Below are 12,292 nucleotides of genomic sequence, written 5' to 3' on the forward strand. Positions count from 1 at the left end.
CATACATTTTTCTGAAGCACCAGTCTTAACAAAAAATTTCAGGCAGGGAACATTATTTCTTTATTAATACACAGGTGTATCATGGAACAAAGGCAGAATTTGTGTAAACTTTCAAAGTAAATGTAAAGCCTCAAAGAAATTTCACATTTGTGGCTGGACAGCTTGGGCTCCACCTTTAGTCCTTTTAGTCCTTTCTGGGGTATGTTTTCCTTTACTTGCTTTCAAAAGAAGCCTTGTTTTAGGTTAAGAAGTTTTGAGTATATATAAAACTTTTGGCATTTGAGTCTCCTGTCCCTTAAGCAGAGGCATTATCCAAAGCTTTGTTGTCTTACTATTCTGACCCTTGGTGACTAATACATTTCCAGGTGAAAGTGCTTGTGTCTAGATAGTTGACTTCCAAAGATTATTATCTATTCTGACTTAATGAATTTAAATTACAAATATCCATCTTGCATGTCAGACATTTCTAGCTAAATGCCTCTGTCACATGGTCCTAGCAGGATGGCAGTGGACAGGTAGTACTGAGATTTTGGAGGTTCTTAATGATATTTCAACAAGTAAAAGGAAAAATGAACTGGGAACTATGGCCTTGTTAACAACTTTTCAAATGTCAACTCTTCTGCAGGCCTCAGATCCAAGCAGTTGGGTGAATAATAAATGTAGGCTGTATGCTGTTTGTGCTGTGGTATAACTGTTGGCAACATCTGTTCACAAGGCATCTTCTACAGAATCTCTCAAGTTAGTTCTTCCTAGTCTCCACCACTGTAATTCAGCCTTCCCTCTCAAATAGACTACCCCATTAGCTTCCTGAATGTTTTCGTATCTCCATATTTTTTTTTTTTCAGTCTTGCTCTGTCAGCCAGGCTAGAGTGCAGTCGCGCAATCTCAGCTCACTGCAAACTCCACTCCTGAGTTCAGGCTATTCTCCTGCCTCAGCCTTCCAAGTAGCTGGTACTACAGGCAAACGCTGTGGCACGCTGCTAATTTTTGTATTTTTTGTAAAAACAGGGTTTTGCCACATTGGCCAGGCTGGTCTCAAACTCCCGAGCTCAAGTGATCCACCTGCCTCCACTTCCCAAAGCACTGGAATTACAGGCCTGAGCCACCGCGCCCTGCCTTATCTCCAATCTTTACGATATATCCTATTCCATCATTGGGTTAAAGTACTTTAAACAAAGATTTCTTACTGTTTTGTAATGAAACTTTCAATACTTCTGATTTCCTACTGAGCAGAATGTAAAACAAAAACTCTCCCTCACTACTTCTTCTCAGCCTATAACATTCAAGCTAAACATAACTTAGCATTTTTTAACTTCCTACAACTACACCAACATGTAATTTAGTATTCTTATCTTTCCTTTTCAGCCTATCTAATAATGGCCTTTTTCTTCATGGGGATTTATTTCGTGATCTAAGATGGATATATTTACCTTCCTGTTGTACTTGCACAGTATTTTATTTTGGTACTGCTACTTCCTTGGATTATATAGTCTTTATATATATATACACACACAATATTATATGTTATTATATTTATGGATATATCTTCTCTGCTATATTATAAACAAAGCTATTTATTATTCATCTTCATATATACCTCATGCCTTCCTCATTGTAAATGATCACTAATGTTTCTGAAGTAAATAGCATTCTTTGGCATTGTGGGGTTTTCTTAGAGACAATACTTTGATGATCTTTGATGTTTCTTTATATAGTAAATACTACTGAGAACATAAAAATGAGACTAGGATGTGATGACTCATGCATTGCTGGAGTCAGGAAATGATTCTCTACAAGTAAATCAAGCCTAAGTAATTCTGCTGAAAAGAAAAATATCTATTTGCATGAACATGTGTTTGCAGGATTATTCATTATACCTATAATTGTAAGCAAACTAAACAATGTTTTTATTTTTTGCTGATATAAATTGGAATAGGTCACCTTTCTTCCAAAAAGGAAAAAAAAAAAAATGTTGTAAATTTTTAAAAAAGGAGAAACATGGAAAAATTCCCATTGTTAACTACCTGATAAAATCTTAGTTGCCAACCATGGTATCTGTATTTTTTTATGTTTTGGGGAGACATTAGATCACAGTCACAAAATAATTTAATATTCATAGCTGTACAAAATATGATGCTTGTCCTAAAAGGTAATTTTTATTTTTATAGTGATAAGTTAAATGAATTAAGACGTCAGAAGGAGAAACTAGAAGAGAAAATTATGGATCAATACAAATTTTATGACCCATCTCCTCCTAGAAGGTACCATTAACCAAATTTTATGAATTCTTATTTTGAAAAAAAACTTAGGTTATTTCTAATATTGTGATGACTTCTACTTTTGTGAAGGATTTGTATGTTGAATTTTAAACTGATAACAATTTTTAAAATTCTGTTAGGAGAGGCAACTGGATTACTCTAAAAATGAGAAAATTGATAAAGTCTAAGAAAGATATTAATCGGGAACGCCAGAAATCTCTAACATTAACACCCACCCGCTCAGACTCCAGTGAAGGATTTCTTCAGCTCCCTCATCAAGACAGTCAAGATAGTTCTTCAGTAGGTTCAAACTCTTTAGAAGATGGCCAGACCTTGGGGACCAAGAAAAGCAGCAGTGAGTGCTTAAACGCTTTAAACATAGTATTGATTTAGAATCTTTTTCTAAAGATTTTTTAAAACTTCAGTAGTCCTTTGGGGGATAGTCTGAAGAATGGCATTTCCTTTTAATTTCATATCATAAAATTGTGTACTGCATTAGTGTACAGCCACACAATTTTTTGAGGTAAATCATACACAGATATACTATCATTTGGCCAAAGGGGTAAAATATTGCAGAAAGAAAGTTGAAATAAGAGCTGGAATACCTCTGCCACTTGCTATTTCTGTTAATATGGGCAAGCCTTTTACCTTTGCCTCATACTTCACAGGACAGTTGCAAGGAGCAAGTGAGAAATATGAGATGTCATTTTCATAATTATATATAACTTAATCAGAATAATAAGGCATTCTATAATGAGGTTTCTGCTCATATACTTTGATGGTGTCACACTGGAACAAAGTTACATTTGGAGAAGCAAAGAAAAATAGGTATGAATTTGAAGGGGTGTTACTCAATGATTTAGAAATTACAGAAGGTTAAGAAAATTATTGAAGGATTGCTTGGTAAAGGATCTAAAATAGAGAGGTGCTGGCGGGCACAGTGGCTCACACCTGTAATCCCAGCACTTTGAGGGGCCGAGGTGGGCGGATCACCTGAGGTCGGGAGTTTGAGACCAGCCTGACCAACATGGAGAAACCCTGTCTCTACTAAAAATACAAAATTAGCCAGGCGTGGTGGCTCATGCCTGTAATCCCAGCTACTTGGGAGGCTGAGGCCAAGAATGCGCCATTGCACTCCAGCCTGGGCAACAAGAGTGAAACTCCGTCTCAAAAAAAAAAAAAAAAAAAAAAGAAAAATACAAAATTAGCCTGTTGTAGTGTTGTGCACCTATAATCCCAGCTACCCAGGAGGTTGAATCAGGAGAATCACTTGAACTTGGGAGGCAAAGGTTTTCAGTGGGTCAGGATTGCACACTGCACTCCAGCCTGGGTGACAGAGCAAGACTCTGTCTCAAAATAAAATAGAGACATGGGGGCCAGTTGCAGTGGCTCACGCATGTAATCCCTGCACTTTGGGAGGCCAAAGCAGGAGCATTACATGAGGCCAGGAGTTCAAGACCAGCCTGGGCAACATAGTGAGACACTGTCTCTATTATTTAAAAAAAATTAGGCCGGGAACAGTGGCTCACGCCTGTAATCCCAGCACTTTGGGTGGCGAGGTGGGCAGATCACCTGAGGTCAGGAGTTGGAGACCAGCCTGACCAACATGGAGAAACCCCATCTCTACTAAAAATACAAAATTAGCCGGGTGTTGTGGTTCATGCCTATAATCCCAGCTACTTGGGAGGCTGAGGCAGGAGAATCATTTGAACCTGGGAGGCAGAGGCTGAGGCCGAGATTGCACCATTGCCCTCCAGCCTGGGCAACAAGAGTGAAACTCTGTCTCAAAAAAAAAAAAAAAAAAAAAATTAGGTGAAGAGATACACATTTGTTTATAAACTTTATGATATAATTTTTATTACAAATTTAGAAGTACTACATTATAATATGCTCTATACAATTATAACCTTTTAATTTCATTACTAGTATGCTTAAACAGTAAAAGCAAAGTAAAAGCTTTGGAAGTATATTCCAAGAAAATCAGAAAAATTTTTTAAAGATGTCTAAGAAGTTGACTACTGTGAAAGTCCTTACAAAATATGTGAACAGGATACTTTGAATCCTCTCACACTATCACCAGTGTCACTAATTGAACACACACACACACACACACACACATTCCATTCTTTTGAAACAGCATGTAAATGCAGCTGCTGCTTCTCCCAGGGGTAGACTCTCCAAATGGGCAACTCTCAAAACACTCAAAAAACTATTCACAGTGTTTTGGCTCAGGTGAATTATCTCTGAAAACATAGTATTTTAGGGTATAGGATATTAGGCATTAATTACGGGCTATAGGCCAGGCGCGGTGGCTCATGCCTGTAATCCCAGCACTTTGGGAGGCTGAGGCGGGTAGATCACTTGAGGTCAGGAGTTCAGGACCAGTCTGGCCAACATGGTGAAACCTCGTGTCTACTAAAAATCCAAAATTAGCCCAGTGTGGTGGCATGCACCAGCTACTCAGGAGGCTGAGGCAGGAGAATCGCCTGAACCTGGAAGGTGAAGATTGCAGTAAGTCAATATTGCACCACTGCACTCCAGCCTAGGTGACAGAGCGAGACTTCATCTCAAAAAAATAAAATAAAATTATGGGATATATTTCAGAATGCAAGTATAGCAGCCTAAAAACTAGAATCCATAGGTAAGCAACAAAAAAAGTCATAGACACTTATATATACACACACACGTATATATACACACACATATATATGTACATATACACACATATATGTATATGTACGTGTGTGTGTGTGTGTGTGTCTCAAGCAGTTTTATAATTCTATATCCCTACATAAAATTATTGTTACCCTGGGTCTTTTGCTGTCTGGTTTTGTCCACCAAGTAAATCTATACAAATCCTCCGAGTAGTTACTGTTTTAGAGAGATCAGGTTTTGTTTAAAAGATGGCAGATAACTTAATTTTATCTGTTATCTTTGGATATAAAATATCTGACATCTTACCAAGTAAGAAATGGGGCTGGGCGCGGTGGCTCATGCTTGTAATTCCAGCACTTTGGGAGGTTGAGGCGGGCAGATCACAAGGTCAAGAGATCAAGACCATCCTGGCCAACATGGTGAAACCCTGTCTCTACTAAAAATACAAAAAATTAGCTGGGCATGGTGGCGGGCCCCTGTAGTCCCAGCTACTCGGGAGGCTGAGGCAGGAGAATGGCATGAACCCAGGAAGCAGAGCTTGCAGTGATCCGAGATCACGCCACTGCACTCCAGCCTGCACGACAGGAGCGACACTCCATCTCAAAAAAAAAAAAACAAAAAACAAAGAAATGGTAATAGGTATACTTAATTTTTTTTTAAAGGAAGATTTTTTTTTTTTTAAGAAATGGAGTCTTACTCTGTTGCCCAAGCTGGAGCGCAGTGGTGTAATGATAGCTCACCGCAGTCTTGAACTTCTGGACTCAAGGGATCCTCCTGCTTCAGCGTCATCCTCCCAAATAGCTGGGACTACAGGAAAACAGCACTGCACTGGCAATTGTTATTTTATTTCATTGTTTTTTAGAGACAGGGTCTCACTTATTATGCCCAGACCGGTCTCAAACTCCTGGCCTCAAGCTATTCTCCTGCCTTGGTCTCCCAAAGTGCTGGGATTACAGGCGTGAACCACTGTGCCTGGCTTTAAAAGAAAAAAATGTCAATTCAGATATAAGCATACATAAGAGAGGCACCAAAGTCTTTTTTGAAGTCATCTTGTCTGTTTAGGTATAAATCTGTCATCATTTCATATTCTCTGCTGAAACATCCAGAATAAGAATCAGAAGGAAGTGATATTCTCCTTTCCTACAACTGTTCAGTTTTAGAATTTTTAAAATAAACCCCAAACCCAACAAATACTAATGTTCCCTTAATTTCAGTATGTTTGGGAAATGAACATTGTATATATACAAACTCATTGCTATAAGAAGAATCATTTCTTCCTGACAAATATAAAACTCCTTTCATCCTGTCCATTTTGGAAGAGTATCTGTCAGTAAAGCAGTCCTTGGAAAAAAAATTAAAAACAGAAAAAGAAAAGTAAACAAGACAACATGTGCATGCTGCAACCACTCAGCTTTGTTTTATCTAAGTGTCCATTTTTATATTGCTTTCGGTTCATTTCTTTTTAATCATTGAAAACAGCTGTGTTTACTAAGCTTGAAAAGAAATAGGTCAAACTAAAAGCTTAAATGAATCATGACTGCTCCTAATAGCAATCAAACAAGTTAAAGAGCTGTATGTCCATTGCACTCTCTCTAATGAATGATACTTGTTAGTTTGTCAAAAGAGCTGTGACTATTTACACGATGACAGCAAACACTGAGAAAGAATGTAGTTATTAAATAGATAGTGAATAATATGTTTTTAGGTCTTTATGCAAATTGTTTTTCCTAATTCCTAAATTACATTTCTAAAAAGATACAATAATTTTTATAGTTAAATCTTACTAAAATGTAGCTTAAGAATGGTTAGTGACTCTAGTGAATGTTTTTATTTTTGTTCTAATGACTCCTATATTTTAGCGATAATCCTAACTTTTCTTCACAAAATCAAATTCCTTCAAAAAGCTCTTCAAAATATCTAAAAATGTTATACTCTTCTCTCATTTTTGCTTGCTTTGGGGTACCTCCTTATTTTTTAGGTTTATCGGAGCTTATTGCTAATGCTTATTACTACTATCAAAATACTTTTTTTCCCCTCTTTCCCCCAACCAATCTTTTGTAAAATGAACTTAATGTGATTGTTTATTTAATCTTTAGAAATACTTTGGTCAAAAGAATTTTTATTTCAGTGGTGCTGCTAAATAATGCACCAGAATCCAGTTTAAACCAAGAAGGAATTTATTTTCTTTATTAAAGTGTAATAAACTAATGAAAGGTTTTTTTGAGTTTTGTTTTGTTTTGTTTTTGAGAGAGGGTCTCCTTCTGTCACCCAGGCTGGAGTGCAGTGGCGTGATCATAGCTCACTACAACCTTGAACTCCTGGGCTCAAGCGATCCTCCTGCCTCACCCTCCAGAATAGCTAGGACTACAGGTGCTCACCACCACGTGGCTAATTTTTTGTAGAGATGGGTTCTCCCTCTGTTGCCCAGGCTGTTCTTGAACTCCTGGGCTCAAGTGGTCCTCCTGCCTTGGCCTCCCAAAATGCTGGGATTACAGGCAGAAGCTACCATGCCTCGAAATCTTAAAGTTTTTTAAGACTCTTTTAAACATCCCCTGGGCACCCTAATTTTTGTTGCTTTATATTAATAAAATACTGTGGTAGAATGTGCATTTTCCTAAGTTATTTTTGTTTTCCAAAATAAATATTTTAACTTATGTTTAAAAAGTTAAAACAGTTAAAATAGAGACTTCAAAAGCCTTGTACATTTTCATCATGTAGACTCTGTGAACCACCAATAGCCTTCATTTTAAAGGTTTACCTTTACAACTTAACTAGGAAAATTGATCCCTGCATAAATAATTCTAATCAGTTCCTGTTTTTATAGGACTGTAACCAAGCCAAGCTTTAAAAGTGTATGTTCCAGGCTGGGCGCGGTGGCTCACGCTTGTAATCCCAGCACTTTGGGAGGCTGAGGCAGGTGGATCACGAGGTCAGGAGATGGAGACCATCCTAACAGGGTGAAACCCCATCTCTACTAAAAATACAAAAAATTAGCCGAGCGTTGTGGTGGGCGCCTGTAGTGCCAGCTACTCGGGAGGCTGAGGCAGGAGAATGGCACAAACCCGGGAGGTGGAGCTTGCAGTGAGCCGAGATTGCGCCACTGCACCCCAGCCTGGGCAACAGAGCAAGACTCCATCTCAAAAAAAAAAAAAAAAAAAAGTGTATGTTCCTCAGGCCGGGCGTGGTGGCTCACGCCTGTAATCCCAGCACTTTGGGAGGCCGAGGTGGGTGGATCACCTGTGGTTGGGAGTTCGAGACCAGCCTGACCAACATGGAGAAACCCCATCTCTACTAAAAATACAAAATTAACCGGGCATGTTGGCGCATGCCTGTAATTCCAGCTACTAGGGAGGCTGAGGCAGGAGAATCGCAGGCGGAGGTTGCGGTGAGCTGAGATCGCACCATTGCCCTCCAGCCTGTGCAACAAGAGCAAAACTCCGTCTCAAAAAAAAAAAAAAAAAAAAGTATATGTTCCTCATCATTGTCTTCAGTGCTTTTCCAAGTATTTTAAAATATCAAAGTACATATTTCATATTTCATTATCACTCAGCAGCATGAGAATAATAGCCTTAATATAGCATACATAGCTAAAACTCGAACATTCATTTCTGTCCTTAATTTCAACATTTAACTCCCATCTGTTCTTCTCCCTTTTTTCTTTCATTTCCCTGTTTCTGTTTTTCCTCATGCTCTGACATTAAAGTGGTTGCACTGAAAAGACTGCCCTTTTTGAGGAACAGACCGAAGGATAAAGACAAAATGAAGGCCTGCTACCGTCGTTCCATGTGTAAGACTTTATGACAGTTCAGCTTCTTTCAACTGACTACACTGGCTTTCATTACTAATTTTTCACTAACCTTTCTCTGGACTGTGCCAATTTCCTTATTTTGCAGAGCCCAGTCTTCCTCTAATATAAGGAGCTAGAAGAATTTTTTTTTCAAGTGGCACTGAATTTGCATTATGTATATGTCCACTGATACATATACGTGCACATTTCTAGTCATACATGTAACTTACTCGTAAATTTCCAGTGCTTTCTAAAAATTGGCAGAAAAAAAACCCTTTATTTTATATGCCATAGAGATTTTTTCCCAAAGAAGTTTACTTAAGAAGAATATAACAAAACGTTTAGCTTTAGAAATTAATTTCCTTTAATGAACCAGATTAATTAAATAAATAAAATGGCCAAAAACCCTTGAAAATGCTTGTCATTCTTTAAATAATAATATTCTGGATTTTCTTTTTTTATGTGGCATGGGTAGTTACATAATCACATTAAGTGTCTGTCACTTTGGATATCATCTCTTTCAGGTTTTTATTGAATGGTATACTTATTGAGTCATAAAATGAATAATTTCTTCAGTAACCTGCTCTGACCAAGGACTTTCATTTTCAATAATGATGCTATATAAGAACTGCTCTCCATCTTACCTTTATTCATTCCATTTTTGTCACCACAAAACCACGTTGTGAAGGCTGCTAATTAAAGTTTTAGCACATCGCTGCACAATAGCATGGCAGTCATACTTAGTAAAATTCCTTTCTCTGTCTTTTAAAGGGGGTGGAGGTGGGATAAAAGTATTTATTGAAATTTATCAGCCTTTGGCCTACTCATTTCATTCAGCTGAATGCATGTCATAATTTAAATGACCATGTGGTTACAATTTTTTATGTCCATTTGCATTAATTCATAGACAAAAACCACAGTATTTATACTACAAAATAGAAATAAGAACAAATACATTAACCATGCTGATTCATTTGCTTTCATTTGCATCCCAGCCATGAATGACCTGGTACAGTCCATGGTCCTAGCAGGACAGTGGACAGGTAGTACTGAGAATTTGGAGGTTCCTGATGATATTTCAACGGGTAAAAGGAGAAAAGAATTGGGAGCTATGGCCTTCTCTACTACAGCCATCAACTTTTCAACTGTCAACTCTTCTGCAGGCTTCAGATCCAAGCAGTTGGTTAATAATAAAGGTATAGGCCGTCTGCTATTTGCACTGTGGTATAACTGTTGGCAACAAGAATTTTAATTTGACTTGTCCCTGTGTACTTTTTAAAAAGCAGCAACCTGAAATAATTATCAAAACATGATCTGTATTGGATTTGGAGGAACTTTCAAATCATTTTAAAAATTTAAAACATTATACAAATAACTAAAATCTTTTCCAGGCCTCCTTTCATAATAAACAGCTAATGAATTAACAAGAAAACAAGAAGTAAACCAGGTAAAGAGTGATAAAAGAAGGCAATGCTAGTTTTCTAAAAACTAAAAGCACTACAACTTCCAATACAACTACCTAGAACAACCCAGGCTCTTGTTTTGCTTTGCAGGGTCAGAGGGGAGATTGTTTCATTGCTTTTGGTGTTTTCCCTAAGCAAGTCAACTCTAATGAGAGTTGCCATTTTTCTTATTCCTAGTTCCAGTTTCTAGTTGAGTCTATGAAATATGTTAAGTCAAGCTGCGTTATACATGATTGAAAAACAATTTCCATATTCTATGTAAATAAAATTTGATAATGGTTTTTTATTGCAAAAATATCTTTATATCCATTTTGCTATTTTATGTAGATACTACATCCTTTGAAGACATAAGTCCACAAGGTGTTAGTGATGATTCTAGTACGGGATCAAGAGTTCATGGTAAGATAATGAACTTTATTTAGAGAGTACACATTAAATACAGAATGGGAATGCTAGGACTCTTGCATTTAATAGGTGAATGCGGCATTGCCAGCAAGCATGTTTTCTCTATCCTGCATCTCATAGTTACCTCTACCATTTCTTCAAACCTAATACTCCCTTCTGCCTCTTTTAAGATAATTGCTTCATCTAAATGTTCTCTGTTTTAGCCAAGGTCATTTATAAAGTATGCCTGCACAGTCTTCAAAGGTAATTTTCTTACCATTTTTGTATAAGATTAAAGTTATAAGAGTTGCATTTTACCATTGGTTTAAAATGCCAATTTAAAATACATATTAGTTTAAAATATTAAAAATATCTGTTTTAAAGGATGAACTTTAAGAAACCAATTTTTGGGCCAGGGACAGTGGCTCACGCCTGTAATCCCAGCACTTTGGGAGGCCACGGCATGCGGATCACCTGAGGTCAGGAGTTCGAGACCAGCCTGGCCAACATGGAGAAACCCCATCTCTACTAAAAATACAAAAGTTAGCTGGGTGTGGTGGCAGACACATGTAATCCCAGCTACTTGGGAGGCTGAGGCAGGAGAATCGCTTGAACCCAGGAGGCGGAGGTTGCACTGAGCCAAGATTGTGCCATTGCACTCCAGCCTGGGCGACAGAGCGAGACTCTGACTAAAAAGAAACCAATTTTTGGGCAATGTTGAGTATTTCAGACTTTTCCATTTCTGTCTGGAAAATCATATCTCACCAAACTATTGGCAATAAGTGGATAACATGTTAAAGGAATTTTAATGTAAGCAGGGTTTTAAGAGTTAGCATAGGGCAGTGTTAATTATACAATTGTTACCCTTTTTACAGATAGGAATACAGGACATTAACTGTATAGATGCTTGTATTCCTCCTCTTCTTGGCATCTCTGCAATGTGCAGAGTTCCTTGTCTGATCTGTTGTAAGTGACCCAATCAATAGCATTTTGGGGGATCTGGCGGGATATGTCATTGTATTCAACTAAAACACTCCTGGCATATCCATCTAGAACTCATTTTCAAATCTAAATATGTACTTTAGCCTCCTCTTTGAATCTCAACTATTGTTTCAGAAGTGTCCTGTTCTAAAGTGTCTCAATGAACTATCTGGAAATTTGCTTTCTAATCTGGGCATGCTCATCTTGTGAAAGTATGCATGATTGCTTCCTCAAAGCATTCTGTAATCAGAATGTAAAAGCTCATCAGCATCATCAGCTAGAAGTTTTATCACACTGTCTCCTGGTTTTTTCATTTAGCTTCAAGACCAGCCAGCCTTGATAGTGGCAGAACATCCACTAGCAATAGCAATAATAATGCTTCACTACATGAAGTCAAAGGTATGCTGTAGGTAAATTTATTAATGCGCTCTATCCATTTCCAGTATTTAAAGGTGGGAGATGGGATGAAGTTTCTGGGGTAAAGCATGAAATCCAAATCATCTATGTTTGGAACATAGTTGTTTGGAACATTTTATACTTTACATATTGTAATACAAATGTATTTCAATGTATACAAATGTAAAAACAGGAGCAGTTATTTAGTTTAGTTTTTCATCTTCACAGATAAAAGTCTTATGGTAACATTTATACATCAAAATTATCTATATGTCCTTATTCTACTGACATTTTGTCTTTGACGTGAAAATGATTGTCCTTCATTTTCTTATGATGCATGGACATTGAACTCACATTACTCATATTTT

At 37.5% G+C, this 12,292-nt stretch overlaps 1 protein-coding gene across 12 annotated transcripts in view; it reads left to right on the forward strand.

Moving 5' to 3' along the window:
• Positions 1–12,292, forward strand: part of CCDC88A (coiled-coil domain containing 88A) — a 225,316-nt gene that overhangs the window by 201,130 nt on the left and 11,894 nt on the right. For 9 of the 12 annotated variants that reach the window (XM_058429136.1, XM_058429135.1, XM_058429137.1 and 6 more), the window contains exons 24-29: positions 2,169–2,261; positions 2,399–2,613; positions 8,617–8,700; positions 9,696–9,896; positions 10,491–10,562; positions 11,847–11,927. In XM_058429136.1, the coding sequence (XP_058285119.1) occupies positions 2,169–2,261; positions 2,399–2,613; positions 8,617–8,700; positions 9,696–9,896; positions 10,491–10,562; positions 11,847–11,927 (746 nt within the window). Of the gene's footprint in view, positions 1–2,168; positions 2,262–2,398; positions 2,614–8,616; positions 8,701–9,695; positions 9,897–10,490; positions 10,563–10,771; positions 11,823–11,846; positions 11,928–12,292 lie in introns of those variants that run through there. The other 3 variants (XM_058429134.1, XM_032178896.2, XM_032178900.2) reach the window with 2 other exon arrangements.

Source organism: Hylobates moloch, unplaced genomic scaffold (assembly GCF_009828535.3).
Source record: "Hylobates moloch isolate HMO894 unplaced genomic scaffold, HMol_V3 SCAFFOLD_15, whole genome shotgun sequence".
Lineage (NCBI taxonomy): Eukaryota > Metazoa > Chordata > Mammalia > Primates > Hylobatidae > Hylobates > Hylobates moloch.